This window comes from Prunus dulcis, chromosome 6 (assembly GCF_902201215.1).
Source record: "Prunus dulcis chromosome 6, ALMONDv2, whole genome shotgun sequence".
NCBI classification, from domain to species: Eukaryota; Viridiplantae; Streptophyta; class Magnoliopsida; order Rosales; family Rosaceae; genus Prunus; species Prunus dulcis.
The window spans coordinates 5,810,904-5,826,177 of NC_047655.1; the positions used below are offsets into that span (position 1 = coordinate 5,810,904).

The 15,274-nt window shown below is 37.4% G+C and overlaps 2 protein-coding genes across 4 annotated transcripts; both read left to right on the forward strand.

Annotated features, from left to right (window-relative positions):
* Window positions 1-304: 304 nt before the first annotated feature.
* On the forward strand, window positions 305-4,826 carry LOC117629958 (DNA replication complex GINS protein PSF3-like). Of its 3 annotated transcripts, XM_034362644.1 has the most exons (8): window positions 305-409; window positions 1,012-1,113; window positions 1,218-1,286; window positions 1,370-1,470; window positions 1,794-1,886; window positions 2,600-2,739; window positions 2,844-2,959; window positions 3,818-4,826. In XM_034362644.1, exons 2-7 carry the CDS (start codon window positions 1,069-1,071, stop codon window positions 2,951-2,953), a joined length of 558 nt encoding a protein of 185 aa, XP_034218535.1. In that variant the 5' UTR covers window positions 305-409; window positions 1,012-1,068; the 3' UTR covers window positions 2,954-2,959; window positions 3,818-4,826. The 3 variants fall into 3 exon arrangements, with proteins under 3 accessions (XP_034218535.1, XP_034218534.1, XP_034218536.1); XM_034362643.1 differs by lacking the exon at window positions 3,818-4,826 and having other exon boundaries at window positions 2,844-3,209; XM_034362645.1 differs by lacking the exons at window positions 305-409; window positions 3,818-4,826 and adding an exon at window positions 476-695 and having other exon boundaries at window positions 2,844-3,209.
* An 840-nt stretch (window positions 4,827-5,666) lies between these two features.
* Window positions 5,667-8,456, forward strand: LOC117629955. Its single transcript, XM_034362635.1, has 5 exons — window positions 5,667-5,754; window positions 5,887-6,182; window positions 6,292-7,183; window positions 7,304-7,943; window positions 8,084-8,456. The coding sequence occupies exons 3-5, from the start codon at window positions 6,581-6,583 to the stop codon at window positions 8,296-8,298; spliced, it is 1,458 nt and encodes a 485-aa protein (XP_034218526.1). The 5' UTR covers window positions 5,667-5,754; window positions 5,887-6,182; window positions 6,292-6,580; the 3' UTR covers window positions 8,299-8,456.
* Window positions 8,457-15,274: the final 6,818 nt, after the last annotated feature.

A 15,274-nucleotide genomic window follows, 5' to 3' on the forward strand; every position in this document is an offset into this window, starting at 1 on the left:
TTGTAGACAGATTACAATAATGGATAGTAAAACAAAAACAAAAAACAACCCTTTGGGAACACATACTATCATTTTTCTATGATTCAAAATGAAACAAATATTGTCTATATTAATATGCAGAATTCAATTCATAAACCAAAATAATAATAAATAAATCAATAAAGAAACCATAAGGTCTTCGTAACTAGACACGTGCTCAGTTAAGTTAATCGGTGTCTGATTCGTAAACTTTTTGCAAAAATGGTACACTGCGTTACACACGAATACCCCCTCTTCCAATATTTTTGAGTTTCCCTCCTTTTCATTTCATTTCATTTTTGGATCGTCTTCTTCCCTCCGTTTTAGTTAAATCTCTCTCGTCGGCAACAGATTTCACCCTCAAAAAAGAAAAAGGGAAACAAGAACTCAGGTCATTCTGAACTTCGATATAATTAGTTTAAACTCTATATCGTCATTTCAGATTGGATTTTAGAGAATTTTAGTTCCATATTTTGGCTAGCTATGTGATGAGTAGATTCATGGTCGGCTTGATCTGATTCTTGCTTTTAAAGTTAGGATTAGTTCGATATGTATGTTTTACCAATTGGGTATTTGTGGGGTTTTATATCTTTTTCTGAGTTTTTAGTCTTTACACTATACTCGGCCAGAGAAAGAAAGAAAAGAATTATGTATGCTTCTTCTATGAAATCAATAAGGTCTGCTTCTTGCCTGCAACTTGTTTGTCAAAATGCTTCATAGAGTTCATAACTTGTTGATATTTGGTATCCTTTCAGTTTGAATTGCATAAACAAGAAATCTTGAATCCGTTGGTTCGATATCTCTATAGAATTCAATTACACATCGTAAACCCAAATTTGGGTTTTCAAATGCAACCATGGCACATAAACATGGGAAATCCTAAGCAATTTAGACTGGTTCAAATACCTTTTATTAAACTTCAATGTCAAAATTTTAGCCTTATATTCTGTATGTCATTTTGGGTTTTGGTGGCTCATGGATCCGTTGCTGCAGGAGTCTGTCCAGGAGAAGGGAGGGAGCATTGTACGGAAAGTGGGATCTTTTCTGAAAATGGCAAGTTACTATGACATTGATGATATTCTTGTGGAGGAACAGGTTAATTCCTGTCTCTTTGTATCCTCGAAATCTAAACTCCATTTGCTTTATTTACTTAGTCATTTTAATTCTGTATTTTAAACATGTTAGCTGTTTCCAAGCAGCGTGTCCCAGTTGTTTTCCAGCAAGCAGTAAATGGGGTTGATATTGATCCTAGTGCTGAGACCCATTGTGTAAGTGACCAGAGTGGATTTGGAGTGCATGGTTTTTATTCAAAGGAGATATTTTCTTGTATCTTCTTGGCCCTGTATTTCAGGTTGAACCCGGTTCAAAGGTAGAACTGCCTTACTGGCTTGCCCATGAGTTACACCTCAGAAAATTAGCAAAGATGAAGGTTCCTGCATGTTTCAATCAAAGGTAATGATCTGTATAGGTTTATTTAAAAATAATTTATGGCCATTTTTTAGGGCTGAGTTGCAGGGAGATTCATTCTGGCAAGTGGTCATTGATTTTCAGTTATTTCTGTTTTTGAAATCTGATGTCCAGACATTTCTTCTCTGCGTTTGTCATATCATTGAATTTATTAGTTGGTACTGATCAAACATAGTTGCTGCCAGCCCCCAGGCATGTATTAGATTTTGGGGAAGGCATGAAGAGTGGCTTATGTGATTCAAGTTCAAAGTTCAAATTTAGTGATTGGTATTACATATTTAACTCTTGTAGATTTCTTCCTTTGTCAGAACAAAACTGGAACTTGGGGCTGATGGTGCATCTGTGGATTTAAGATCTCGATGTCTATACTTCTATGAATTTGGATGCAAGATAGCACCGCTGTGAGTCTCTCTCCTACCCATTTCTTGTATACATAACATCATCAGTGTGTTCTTTTTATGCTTTCTTTGAATTATCTTTTAATAGGTGGATATTTCATATAAATGAACCCTAGTGTGGTAGAGGGTTGAGAAAATGGTATATGACAAGACTCCCATTCTGGATGAACTGTTTTCACTGTGAATTGTCATGATCTTGTTCTTTGTCAATTTGAAAATGAAAACTATCCCTAAAGTAGTTCAATTTCTCCAACATCATATGTTCATGCTATTGAAAATTCTGGTCAAGGGATATAAAACCCTGAGTTTCTCCTATGAAAGCCAGGTCTATACAATAGATTAATGTGTATATCTGACACGAAAGTAAATGAGAAAAACGCCAAAAGCGAAAATAGAAAAAGAAAATCCAATATGTATAACGTTGAGAATTGGACATTTATTGATTGGCTTGGCACTCTTGGTTTAACATTTGGACCTTCACTTTGTAGACTTGGCCTAGTGCGGTTTATGATCTGGTAGGAGGGTATTTATTGTTGACTGATGCTTCTTGTCTGAATCCAAAGAAATACAACTGGATGATTTGTTTTCTGTTCTTGTTTTGGGTGGTAAATTGGACACTGAACAATCTGTGCTGTTCACATGTACTATTTGTGGCCAGACAAACTGATTCTAACTAGTTTTTTTCTTTATTTTGTTTGAATCATTTGGATGGATAGGGTTGGTGATAGAGACATGGGATCATTCCTATTATCTGCATTTAGGACCAGGTATCAGAAAATCCTGGCCAAGGCACATAACGCAGCATTTACAGCACATTCAAAATTGCTGTCGTACTTAACAAAAGAAGAAACCAATCGTAAGATTTATATCCCCCTACATGTTTTATCATATCTTTCATCACTGTCTCTCAAACTTCTTCTATATGAATGTTGACTCAAATGGTTATACACTTGTTTCTAGTGTATGAGGCAGCTCAGTCGTCAATGGCGGCCTTTAAGAAGTGGCGGATAGGCGGCCCCCGATTCGAGAGAGCTTCTGTACTTGGGAGGAAGAGGAAGGAAGCCAGCTGATTAGTTGTATTGTACCCTCTACTCTACCTCTCATCTGATCCATCCTTTCTGAATCATTGTCCCAATTTGTAAATTTTCCTACATTGGAAAAGCTAATTGGTAATTTTCTTGGAAGTTAATGAGATCATGTCTGATAGGGTTCCAGACATGTATGAAGAGTTGTCGGCCCCCATTTTAAGATGGGCCATTATAATAACCCAATGGTCTTTATTAATTTCCATTCTAATAAAAATTAATATTAATTTCTCAGTGTTTAGATATTTTCCCTGTTTCTTGGCCTAGCTTAGCTAGCTCAGAGCAATTTTCGTGTGATCATGGCTCTTTCTAGAGGTCATCAAGATTATGCTTCCTCTTCCAATTCTTCTCCCTCTCGATGTCGTTACCACGTGTTCTTGAGTTTCAGAGGTGAAGACAGCCTTTGTGGACGAAGGCGACACAGCCTTTGTGGACAAAGGCTTCCCACGTTCAGAGATGAAGAAGAACTTGAGAGAGGAGAAGATATTAAGCCAGAATTTGAGAAAGCCATCCAAATTTCAAAAAAATTTCAAAGACTATGCGTCTTCCAGATGGTGCCTAGACGAGCTTTTCTTATTTTCTTTCTCTTTCTTCTTTAATTCCTTCGCCCCTTTTCTTCTTTCTTTTCTCTTTCCTCTCTCTTCTTTTTCTTTGTTCTTTCTCTTTTCTTGTTCTTCTTCTTTCTCTCCGCCATTTTTCTTTTGTCTTTCTTTTCTTATGTCTTCTCTATTTGTTTCTCTTTTGTTTTATTAAATCTTTGTTTCTCTCTTCTTTTTCCATGCGTTTCTCTGTGTTACGCATTGATGGTGGTTTTATGTTGTGAAGATATTATGTGCTGATGTTGAATAGGTGGTTTGACCAGCTTGAGCTTGTGGGTGTTTTGGTGGAGGACCCGACCGTAATCTGAATCACATAGGTGTCAAAAAAAATTTTTTTGCACACCCCTGTAAAAAAATCCTAAACCCGTTATTGGTGATCGTGGCTCGGTTTAGGCACCAAAAACCCTCCTCTTCCAATTCTTCTCCTTGTCGATGTCGTTATGACGTGTTCTTGAGTTTCAGGGGCAAAGACACTCGAAAGACTTTCACAGACCATCTCTACGCAGCCTTTGTGGAGAAAGGCTTTCCCACGTTCCGAGACAAAGAAGAAGTTGAGAGGGGAGAAGGTATAAAGCCAGAATTGCAGAAAGCCATCCAACAGTCGCGAAGCTCAGTCATTGTTTTTTCAAAAGACTACGCGTCTTCCGGATGGTTCCTTGACGAGCTTGTCTTCATCCTCGAACACAAGAGGATCTCCTCAGAACATGTAGTTTTACCAGTCTTCTACGACGTCGATCCTTCCCACTTGAGGAACCAGACAGGAAGGGTTGGAGAAGCATTTTCTAGGCACGAAGAAAATTAGCAATCACCCCACAAGATCAAACAATGGAAGGTAGCACTTAGAGAAGTTGCAGATCTATCAGTGATGGTCTTAAAAAATCAAGCTAATGGGTAACTTCATTCCAACTGCCTCTTTGATTTTTTTGATAACTTTAACTAGCTATAGCTTTTCTTATCAGGGGTGGTCTTAAAAACTAAGCTAATGGGTGAATGAGACTGTACTTTTTAAGTATTTGATATCATGACATGTTATTTAAATGTTATTTATTTTTCATTTTTAATTGCAATTATTAGGTACGAGTCAAAGTTTGTCAACCAAATTATTAAAGTGATTGACGACAAACTAAGTCGCATGCGCACACCCTTTACTGTTGCACCCTACCCGACTGGAATGGATTCTCGAGTTGAATTTATTAATTCATGGTTACAGGATGGATCAACCGATGTTCGTATACTTTTAATTAATGGGGTTGGGGGAATTGGAAAGACAACCATTGCGAAATTTGCTTACAATTCAAACTACAGAGGATTTGAACGGCGCTGTTTCCTTGAAGATGTCAGGGAAACTTCAAAACAGCCCAATGGTTTAGTTCTACTGCAAAGACAATTCCTTCACCATATTATGAGTGGAAGAGAAGTGAAAATACATAGTGTCGGTGAGGGAAATAAAAAGATTAGAGATGCCATAATCTCTAAAACAGTTCTTCTTGTTCTTGATGATGTCGATCATATGAAGCAAATAGGTGCAATATTTTCTATGCAAGATTGGTTTTGTCCAGGAAGTAAAATAATGATAACAACTAGGTGTGCAGGGTTGTTGAGGGATCATGAACTCTCTAATTGTACAGTTTACAATGTTGAAACTCTGAATGCCAATGAATCACTGCAACTCTTCAGTTGGCATGCTTTTCGACAAGCCCATCCACGTGAAGATTGGATGAAACTTTCAGAAATGGTAGCAGACTGATGCGGAGGACTTCCATTAGCTCTTCAAATTTTGGGTTCTTCTCTATCAGGACGACCTATAGATGTGTGGAAAAGTGCACTGGAGAAATTAAAAGCTATTCCAAATAATGAAATCCTACAAAGACTCAGAATAAGCTATGATGCTTTACAGGATAATCCCGATGACCAAAATTTATTCCTTCACATTGCATGTTTCTTTGTTGGGGAGAGAAAAGATTATATTGTTAGAATACTAGACGGATGTGATTTCTTCACAGTTGTTGGCATTGAAAATCTTATGGATAGATGCTTGGTAACAGTTGATCAAGATGAGAAAGTGAGTATGCATCAAATGATATGTGATATGGAAGAGAAATTGTTCGCCTAGAATCCAAGGAGCCTGCAAATCGTAGTAGATTGTGGAATGATAAAGATTCCTTCAATGTATTGAGAGAAAAGAGTGTAAGTATCATTCTCCTCTTATGTATGTGCAGGCATTTTTTACGGGTGGCCTATATATCCTTGTTGCTTGCTTATCCAAATGTTTCTTCTTCTTTTTTCTTTCTTTTTTTTTGAATTTTTATTAGGGTACAGAAACCATTGAAGGCCTTGCCTTGGATATGCATATGCACTCGTTAAACACTCCTTGGGGAAACTCAGATGAGGAAGTCTTGGAAACTAGTGCATTTGCAAGGATGTCCAAACTTAAACTACTCCATCTTAGTCACGTTCGATTCAAGGGTTGCATTGAAGAATTTCCGAAAGGATTAAGATGGTTGTGTTGGCTTGAATTTCCTTTGAAATCTATACCCAGTGATTTTCCTTTGGAGTGCTTGGTTTATCTTGAAATGCCTAACAGTAAATTGAGCCAAGTCTTTAAGGGAATCAAGGTATGCTACTCCACACTTGTCCATTGTCTTTTGTTAAATGTGGTTTATGATTAATTTTACATGCATAAGACTTAACTCCACACTTTCTTTCTTTCTTTTTCATTTACAGTACCTTCGCTCTTTGAAGACCGTTGATCTAAGTCATTCCCATAGCCTTACTGAAATCTCTAGCTTCTTACTGGTCCCCAATTTAGAAAGACTTGTTCTTGAAGATTGTACGAGCTTGGTTGATGTCCATGAGTCCATTGTAAACCTAAAGAATCTTGTTTGCTTGAATTTGAAAGGTTGCAGAAAGATTAGGAAGCTTCCAAAGAATCTTTTTAAGCTCCAATCACTTGATACACTTAGTCTATCTGGCTGCTCAAATCTCAAACATTTTTTTGACGGAGTTGAGGAAGATGGAGTCTTTAAAAGTGCTAGATGTTTCCAAAATTCCAATAAGTCAAGTGTTCATGACTACCACTGGAAAGGTCAACCCAAGTGTAGGGAGAACTCCAAATAATTTGTGGTCTTTCTTACCACGTGGTTTAGTACATTTAAATCTCTTGAGTTGCAATCTTTCTGATGAGGCTTTTCCCAAAGATTTTGGTAACCTACCCTCATTAAAATTCTTAGATCTAAGCAAAAATCCAATTTGTAGCCTACCACAATGCATCCGTGGGCTTAGGGGGCTTGTTCGACTCAACTGTTCCAATTGCAAGAGGCTCCAAACACTTGAAGGGCTACCGAGAGTAAGAACTTTCATTGTGGTTGGTTGCAGGTTGTTGGAAAGAGCAACATTTCAATCAAGTTCGTGCGTACCCTTAGAATATCTTAGCATGTATAACCCGAAGCTAGTTGAGATCAAATACCCGTACAACTTTGTACCTATTGCAAGATGTGATGCAGAAACAATCAAGCTTTTAGGTTTGTGCAACTTGAAATCCAAGGGAATCACCATTCAAATGTTATTCCCATGTAGGAGTTGGGAGTTTTGTAAGATCAGGAAGTATCCTATCCAGGTGATTCTCTCTCTCTCTCTCTCTCTCTCTCTCTCTCTCTCTCTCTCTCTCTCTCTCTCTCTCTCATCACATGGAACATAAGATTTGACTAATGTTTTTATTTAAGTGGCATATATGTAGGGACTATATGAATATGGTATATTCAGCACGTTTCTTCCTGGGAATGTGGTGCCAGGCCAGTTCAGCCATACAAGTAGAGGCTCTTCAATATCATTTACTGTGCCTTCTTCTAACCTCAGGATTCAAGGATTGAACATCTTCTCTGTGTACACAAGCTTTGGTGGTGATTTTTATCCTGGTTATAATTGTAACAAATTTAGTCCAATAGTGACTAAGGTCCATAATAAGAGCACAGGAATGAAGCGTATCTATGATCCATCGTGCTTTGGCTTTCCAGATTTAGGAGAAGACATGATATTCTTAAGCCATTGGAGTTTGGGGAATGAAGTGAAGGGTGGTGACAAAGTAACAGTTTCAATGTTCATGAGATCCTTGTTTCGATTAAATGAGTGGGGCATCCAGCTTGTATACAAACAAGATCAAGAGAAGATGATTGCCCAAGACGACGACGATGCAGTTCCTTCTTTTCCATCTGTCGTTTTAAGACATTTGCAAGAATTCGAGATGATACCAAGAACATACTTCCTCTCCAATGGACCAATATCAAGGAGAATATGGACATTTGGACGTTGTGGGGAGTCGGTTTTGTTTGATGACATATTTGGGGATGGGGACTCAAACTACTCCGATCAAGAAACAGGTGTGTCTCTCATTTATACTTTCTCACTCCACTCCACTCATTTAAGAATAGATCCACATTCGTATCATGTCAAAAGTGTTGCTCTTGTCCACATTTTATGGAGACGGATTCTAGCTGTCATTAATTTGCATTTTTAACAGACAAAAATGTGCCGCAAGAAGGTGTCCTGAGCAGAAAAAATATCCAAACGGTTGAATCACTAAGAAGATGGTTGCTCAACAACCGTCACAAGCAAGCTGTCTCCGCTCATAGTACGTATCCTCCACGTCAATATAGTAATAGTACTGACCAATTCCGCAGCTTATGGATTATAGATTCCAATTTGACAGCTTTGGTTGTTTATGGTTTGTCTTGATTCTTGAAAGCAAGAGTATCTTGGATCATGTAGTTATACCAGTCTTGGTTGATACCATGGACATTTGCATTGTCTCTCATTTCACATTGTTGTGTAAAGCTGTTATTAGGAGTTTCCCAACTGAAAATATGGAAGAAATAACTCAGTATCTTGTTGCAAATTACAGATCATCTCAGTGACAGAAAATTGAGCTTGGATCTTGCGTTTCTTTCTTTCTTTTTCGGCCGTTTTCAATCTTGCTTCTCATTACAAGTAGTGGAAAATATCATTTTGTATACTCCGTGTGTAAACCCTATATAATTTATGAACTTCATTAAAATCTTTAATACTAATGATTCACTAAGGAAATAATAATTAAAATATAATTACTAATGAAAGTAATTAAATAAGGCTAAGATATTATTTAATTACCTTTCAATTAATTACTATTTATTAAGTAATATAATTTATGAAGTTAATTAAAATATTTAATATTAATTATTCACTGAAGAAATAATAATTAAAAATAATTACTAATGAAAGTGATTAAATAAGGCTAAGATATTATTTAATTACTATACATAGAAATGTTAAATGTATATGCTCTGGAAATACAATAATTTAAAGGTATATTCGAGGGGCTATACCTTTTAAATACCTTTTAATTAATTACTATTTATCAAGTAATATACTTTATGAACTTAATTAAAATATTTAATATTAATTATTCACTAAATTTACTAATTAAAGTAATTAAATAAGGCCAAAATATTATTTAATTACTAAAAATAGAGATGAATAGGTGGCCCTCTGTTTATTAAAATATTTTTTTATATGATTTCAACATATAAAATGACCAATTTGCAAATTAGATGAAATGTTGAGATTTAGAAGGATAGGGGGTAATTGGCAATAAAAATTAGTTCGTGTGCTTAATTTTTCAAAAAAAAAAAATGAGGGTGCAAATTGAAAATATCATACAAGTTCAATGGGTAAATCAACAGTAAACCCATACACTTATTGTATCTGCTGAAATTCCAATAACTCAAGTGCTCATGAGACCACTGGGGAAGTCAAATCATGCCTAAGGAGAAATCTAGAAAACTTTTGGGCTTTTTTACCACCTTGTTTAAAACAGTTGAAGCTCACAAGTTGCAATCTTTATGATGATGCTTTTGTTGATGTTTGGCTCACTTAAAGATGCAGAAGAAGTGAAGGAAACTGGGCTCTGTCGCTCGAGTGGTAGAGCGGTACTTGTCACCTAGACCCAGGCGCTCCAGCGCCTCCTCAAGCGGCATAACGCATACTCGAGTGGACAACAGGCGCTCGAGTGGCGTGAGTGGTGCTCAAGCGGGACATATAATTCTAGCATGAATCCCAAGCGAATCTAGATAGATTTTTCTCCTAGTTTTGGAGTCTTTAAGTTTTCTATTCCTTCTTTAAGTTTTCTATTCCTTCCATAATTGTACTAAAGCCCTATGACACATAAATAGGCACTTTAGCGCTAGGTTATTGTAATGTGGTGAGAGAAAAGAGAGCTAGGGTTTGTGAGAGATCAAAGGGGGTTCTTCATTTTAACCAAAAGGGTTCTTTCAAACTAGTGAATTTCTAGGGGATCACCAAGAGGACGTAAGCACAACGCCAAACCTCTATAAATTCTTGTGTTCTATGTGTGTGTGTTTACTTCTGTGGTTTTGTGTGTGCTTTGTGCTTTATCTTTGTGTGGCTTGTATATGATAGTTGCGTAATCCATCAACAACAACGTCTTGGAGTGTTTTTGCATGACAGCTTTTCCCAAAGATTTTGATAACAATCTAATTTGTGGCCTGCCAGATTGCATCCGAGGTCTCACGGGGCTTGATCAACTTATTTTTGTTAGTAGGTTTGCCAACTTGCCGTGATGAGTATATTCTTCCTTTTCAATTTTTAATCCCCTTAAATTTTCATATTGCCAAATGCAAAAGAAGAAAGGCAAAATAATCTGGCCCCTCCACTACCACTTTTAACAGCTACCATTGGTGCTTCTAGAAAAGGGATGTCTCTTTTATTTCCTTAGCAATTGAGTGATGGATGACTAAGAGAAAGGGGCGGCTACATCTATAATTTATTTGCTTCACCAACCTCCTCCTTTACACGGTATCTTTGCAATATCCGAAGTAGGAAACTCAAGATCTATATTTTGGGTAAACAAGGCTTAGACACCAAGCAATTAAGAAGTGGTAAAGTATTTTCAGTGATCATGGCTCGATTTAGGCACCAAGAAGCCTCCTCTTCCACTTCTTCTCCTTCTCCATGCTGTTATGACGTGTTCTTGAGTTTCAGAGGCGAAGACACTCGAAAGAATTTTAGCGACCATCTCTATACCGCTTGTGTGGAGAAGGGCTTTAACACGTTCCGGGATGATGAAGAACTTGAGAGAGGAGTAGATATTAAGCCAGAATTGAAGAAAGCCATCCAACAGTCACGTAGTTCTGTCATTGTATTTTCAAAAGACTACTCGTCGTCCAGATGGTGCCTTGACGAGCTTGTCTTCATCCTTGAGCAGAAGAGGATCTCGGAACACGTAGTTTTACCTGTCTTCTATGACGTTGATCCTTCCCACGTGAGGAACCAGACAGGATGTGTTGCAGAAGCATTTTCTAGGCACGAAGAAAATCAGCTATCAACGAACAAGGTCAAACAATGGCGTGCAGCACTGAGAGAAGTTGCAGATCTATCAGGGATGGTCTTACAAAACCACGCTGATGGGTAACTTCATTCAAACTAGCTGTTCATTTCTTACTTAAGTTCAATTCACTACTCCTGTCCTGTAGGGTTTAACTTTTAGATATATAATTTGAAGCTTTTCTTATTTAAAAAATTCATCAACTCTGCTCACATAATTATTTTCACACACACATATTACACTAGTGTTAATATCAATATAATTCTTTCAGTTTTCGTCCCATTGTTTCAGCATATCTGATAACTTTGGCTTGTTCTTTGCGTGAGAGTTTGTAATTTAACTATTTGAAATCATGCATGAAATGTTAATTAATTAAACATGATTTATTTTTCAATCTTGTTGCAATTGATAGGTACGAGTCAAAGTTTATCATGCAAATTGTTAAAGTGATTGACAACAAACTCAGTCGCACGCCCTTCGCTATTGCACCCTACCCGATTGGAATTGATTCTCGAGTTGAAAATATTAATTCATGGTTACAGGATGGATCAACCGATGTTGGAATACTTTTAGTTAATGGAGTTGGGGGAATTGGAAAGACAACCCTTGCAAAATTTGCTTACAACATAAACTTCAGAAGATTTGAACGAAGTTGTTTTCTTGAAGATGTCAGGGAAATTTCAAACCAACCCAATGGTTTAGTTCACCTACAGATACAATTCCTTCACCACATTATGAGTGGAAGAGAAGTGAAAATACACAGTGTCAGTGAGGGAATAAAAAAGATTAGAGATGCCATAATCTCTAAAACAATTCTTCTTGTTCTTGATGATGTTGATCATATGGACCAGATAGATGCAATATTTTTTATGCAAGATTGGTTTTGCCCTGGAAGTAAAATGATGATAACAACTAGGTGTGCAGGATTATTAAGGGGTCATCAAGTAGCTAAAAGCAAAGTTTATGATGCTGAAACTTTGGATGTGGATGAATCATTACAACTCTTCAGCTGGCATGCGTTTGGCCAGGACCACCCAATTGAGGGTTACATTAGTCTGTCGAAAAGGGTAGAGGATCGATGCGGAGGACTCCCGTTAGCTCTTCAAGTTTTGGGTTCGTCTCTATCAGGACGACGTATAGATGTTTGGGAAAGTACATTGGAGAAATTAAAAACTATTCCAGATAATCAAATCATCAAAAAACTCAGAATAAGCTACGACGCTTTACAAGATAACCCTGATGACCAAAATTTATTCCTCCATATTGCATGTTTTTTTGTTGGACAAGGGAAAGATTATGTTGTTAGAATACTGGATGGATGTAATTTCTTCACAATTGTTGGCATTGAAAATCTTGTGAATAGATGTTTGGTAACAATTGATGATGAAAACAACGTGAAGATGCATCAAATGATTTGGGACATGGGAAGAGAAATTGTTCGGCTAGAATCAAAGGCACCTGGAAAACGTAGTAGATTATGGCGTGATAAGGATTCTTTCGATGTATTGAAGGAAAAGAGTGTAAGAAAGATTCTTCTCTCAAGATGCGATTTTTCTTGCACATGCACATATCCTTGCTGGTTACTTATATCCAACTGTTTTTTTTTTTTCAGGGTACAGAAACAATTGAAGGTCTTGCCTTGAACATGCGTATGCTCTCAGTAAACACTCCTTCAGGCAATACGAATGAGGTAGTCTTGGAAACTAACGCATTTTCAAGGATGTCCAAACTAGAACTACTTCAGCTTTGTCATTTACGACTCAATGGATGTTATGAGGAATTTCCAAAAGGATTAAGATGGTTGTGTTGGCTTGAATTTCCATCGAAATCATTACCTAGTGAAATTCCTTTGGAGTGCTTGGTTTATCTTGAAATGCATCATAGTAACTTGAGACAAGTCTTTAACCGGAAAAAAAACTTGAGACAAGTTTTAAAGAAGGGAAGAAAGGTATCCTATCCTTGGTGGGAATAAATGCATCATACTCCATGCTTATCCATTTTCTTTTGTTAATTTTATGTTTAATTTTGCATTTGTCAGATTTAACTTCACACAATCTTTCATTTTGTTTTTCCACAGCACCTTCCCTCATTGAAGACCCTTGATCTAAGTCATTCCCATAGCCTTACTGAAATCGGTAACTTCTCACTGGCCCCCAACTTAGAAAGACTGATTCTTAAAGATTGTGCGAGCTTGGTTGATGTTCATGAATCCATTGGAAACCTAAAGAGACTCAATTACTTGAATATGAAAGATTGCAAAAAGATTAGGAAACTTCCAAAGAATTTATTTATGCTAAAATCAGTTGATACACTTATTGTATCTGGATGCTCTAGTCTAAATGAGTTTCCGAAGGAGCTGAGGAACATGGAATCTCTTAAAGTGCTAAAGGTAACTCAAGCTCTGACCACCACTGGAAACGTCAAATCATGCCTGAGGAGAAATCCAGAAACTTTTTGGGCTTCTTTACCAAGTAGTTTAACACAATTAAAGCTCAAGAGTTGCAATCTTTCTGATGAGGCTTTTCCCAAAGATATTGGTAACCTACCCTCATTAGAACTATTAGATCTAAGCGACAATCCAATCTCTGGCCTACCAGATTGCATCCGAGGTGTTACACGACTTGATCAACTTCTTTTTTCAAATTGCAAGAGGCTCAAAACGCTTGTAGGGCTGCCAAGGGCAAGATATTTTGGTGTGTTTGATTGTGCATTGTTGGAAAAAGTAACATTTCAATCAAGTTTGTTCGGATTCACACCGTTTGAAGTGCTTAGCATTAGTAACCCTAAGTTAGTTGAGATTGAATACATGTACAAGTTAGAACCCCTTGGAAATTGTGATGTAGAAATGCTCGATCTTTTGGGTTTGTCCAAGTACTTGGAATCCATGGAAACCGTTTTGATGATCTTCCCATGTAGGATCGCAGTGGAGTCGTGCCGTGCAGTTGAGAGTACGAAGCTGGATTGGATCAGAAGGTATCCCATCCAGGTGCTTCTCTTTCTCTCTATCGTATACATACATACATATATATATATATATATACACACACACACACATAGACACACACACACAACAATATCACAAGGAAGATGCTATTTGACTAATACTGGCTTACATGTCTATATATAGGGACTTTATGAATCTGGTATATTCAGCACATTTCTTCCTGGGAATGTGGTGCCAGGCCACTTCAGCTATACAAGTAGAAAGTCTTGGTCAATATCTTTTAGTGTGCCTTCTTCTACTTCTACTTTCAGGATTCGAGGCTTGAATGTCTTCTCTATGTATACATGTTCTGGTAGTGGTTCTTATGCTGGTTACAGTTGTGAGATAATTAGTCCAATAATAATCAAAGTTAGCAACAAAAGCACGGGAATGAAGTGGATCTATGACCCATCATGCTTCGGCATTCCAGATCCTGGAGAAGACATGATATTCTTAAGCCATTGGAAGATGGGGAATCAATTATTGAAAGGTGGCGACCAAGTCACAGTTTCCATGTTCATGAGATCTGTCTTTCAGCTGAAGGAGTGGGGCGTCCAGGTTGTGCACGAGCAAGATCAAGAGAATATCAGGATGATGAGGACCCAACATGACGACGATGGCAATGATGATTATGAGTGTCCAGTTTCTTTTCCATGTGTCATTTTTGCACGTTCGCCAGAATTCGAGGTGATGTCAAGAACGTACTTCCTGTCGCATGGACCACAATCAAGGAGAGCACTGACGTTTACTCGTTGGAGGGATTCGGTTTTGTTTAATGACATATTTGGGGACTCTGATCAACAAGGTGGGCATGCATCTCTCTCATTTATATTCATTCAACACAAGTTTTATTGTGTTTGTTTATGTTGAGCGAATCCAGGTTTGTATATCTATCGAAAGTTTTCCTCTCTTCTATGTCGACTAATCTTCTGCCAACTGCATTTTCAACAGAGGAACAAGCACTGCCGCTTGCAACAACAATGAGGGACGCCGAGGACAATAGATACTTTGTGTTTTCCATGTTGGCCGTAGATGTCCTATACGACAATGTAGTTTTACGCAGTTGCCTTTTTGGAACTCAGTCGTGAGAGAAGAGGCCATAAGCTATCCATGAATTTGTTGTAGTTGAGTTCTGTCGCCTTTGGCATTCTTTTTCCTCTGCCAGGTTCTCAATCTCACTTTCTTTTTCCTTACGCTATGATGAGCTTATTTTCTGATGTAATTTGGTATAAAAAGAAGGAATATGAAAGAAAAACATATGAAACCAGAAGGACAAAAAGAACAAGGTTCATATGCATGACTGACAAGGTATCAAAGTTCATATGCATGACAAAAAAATTATATGATTT

Coding starts and splice junctions, on each gene's coding strand:
- LOC117629958 (XM_034362644.1), top strand. CDS start 1,069: ATGGCAAGTTACTATGACATTGATGATATTCTTGTGGAGGAACAG. Junction 1,287..1,369: donor CTAGTGCTGAGACCCATTGT/GTAAGTGACCAG, acceptor CCTGTATTTCAG/GTTGAACCCGGTTCAAAGGT. Junction 1,887..2,599: donor GGATGCAAGATAGCACCGCT/GTGAGTCTCTCT, acceptor TTGGATGGATAG/GGTTGGTGATAGAGACATGG.
- LOC117629955 (XM_034362635.1), top strand. CDS start 6,581: ATGGAGTCTTTAAAAGTGCTAGATGTTTCCAAAATTCCAATAAGTCAA. Junction 7,184..7,303: donor TCAGGAAGTATCCTATCCAG/GTGATTCTCTCT, acceptor GCATATATGTAG/GGACTATATGAATATGGTAT. Junction 7,944..8,083: donor CTACTCCGATCAAGAAACAG/GTGTGTCTCTCA, acceptor CATTTTTAACAG/ACAAAAATGTGCCGCAAGAA.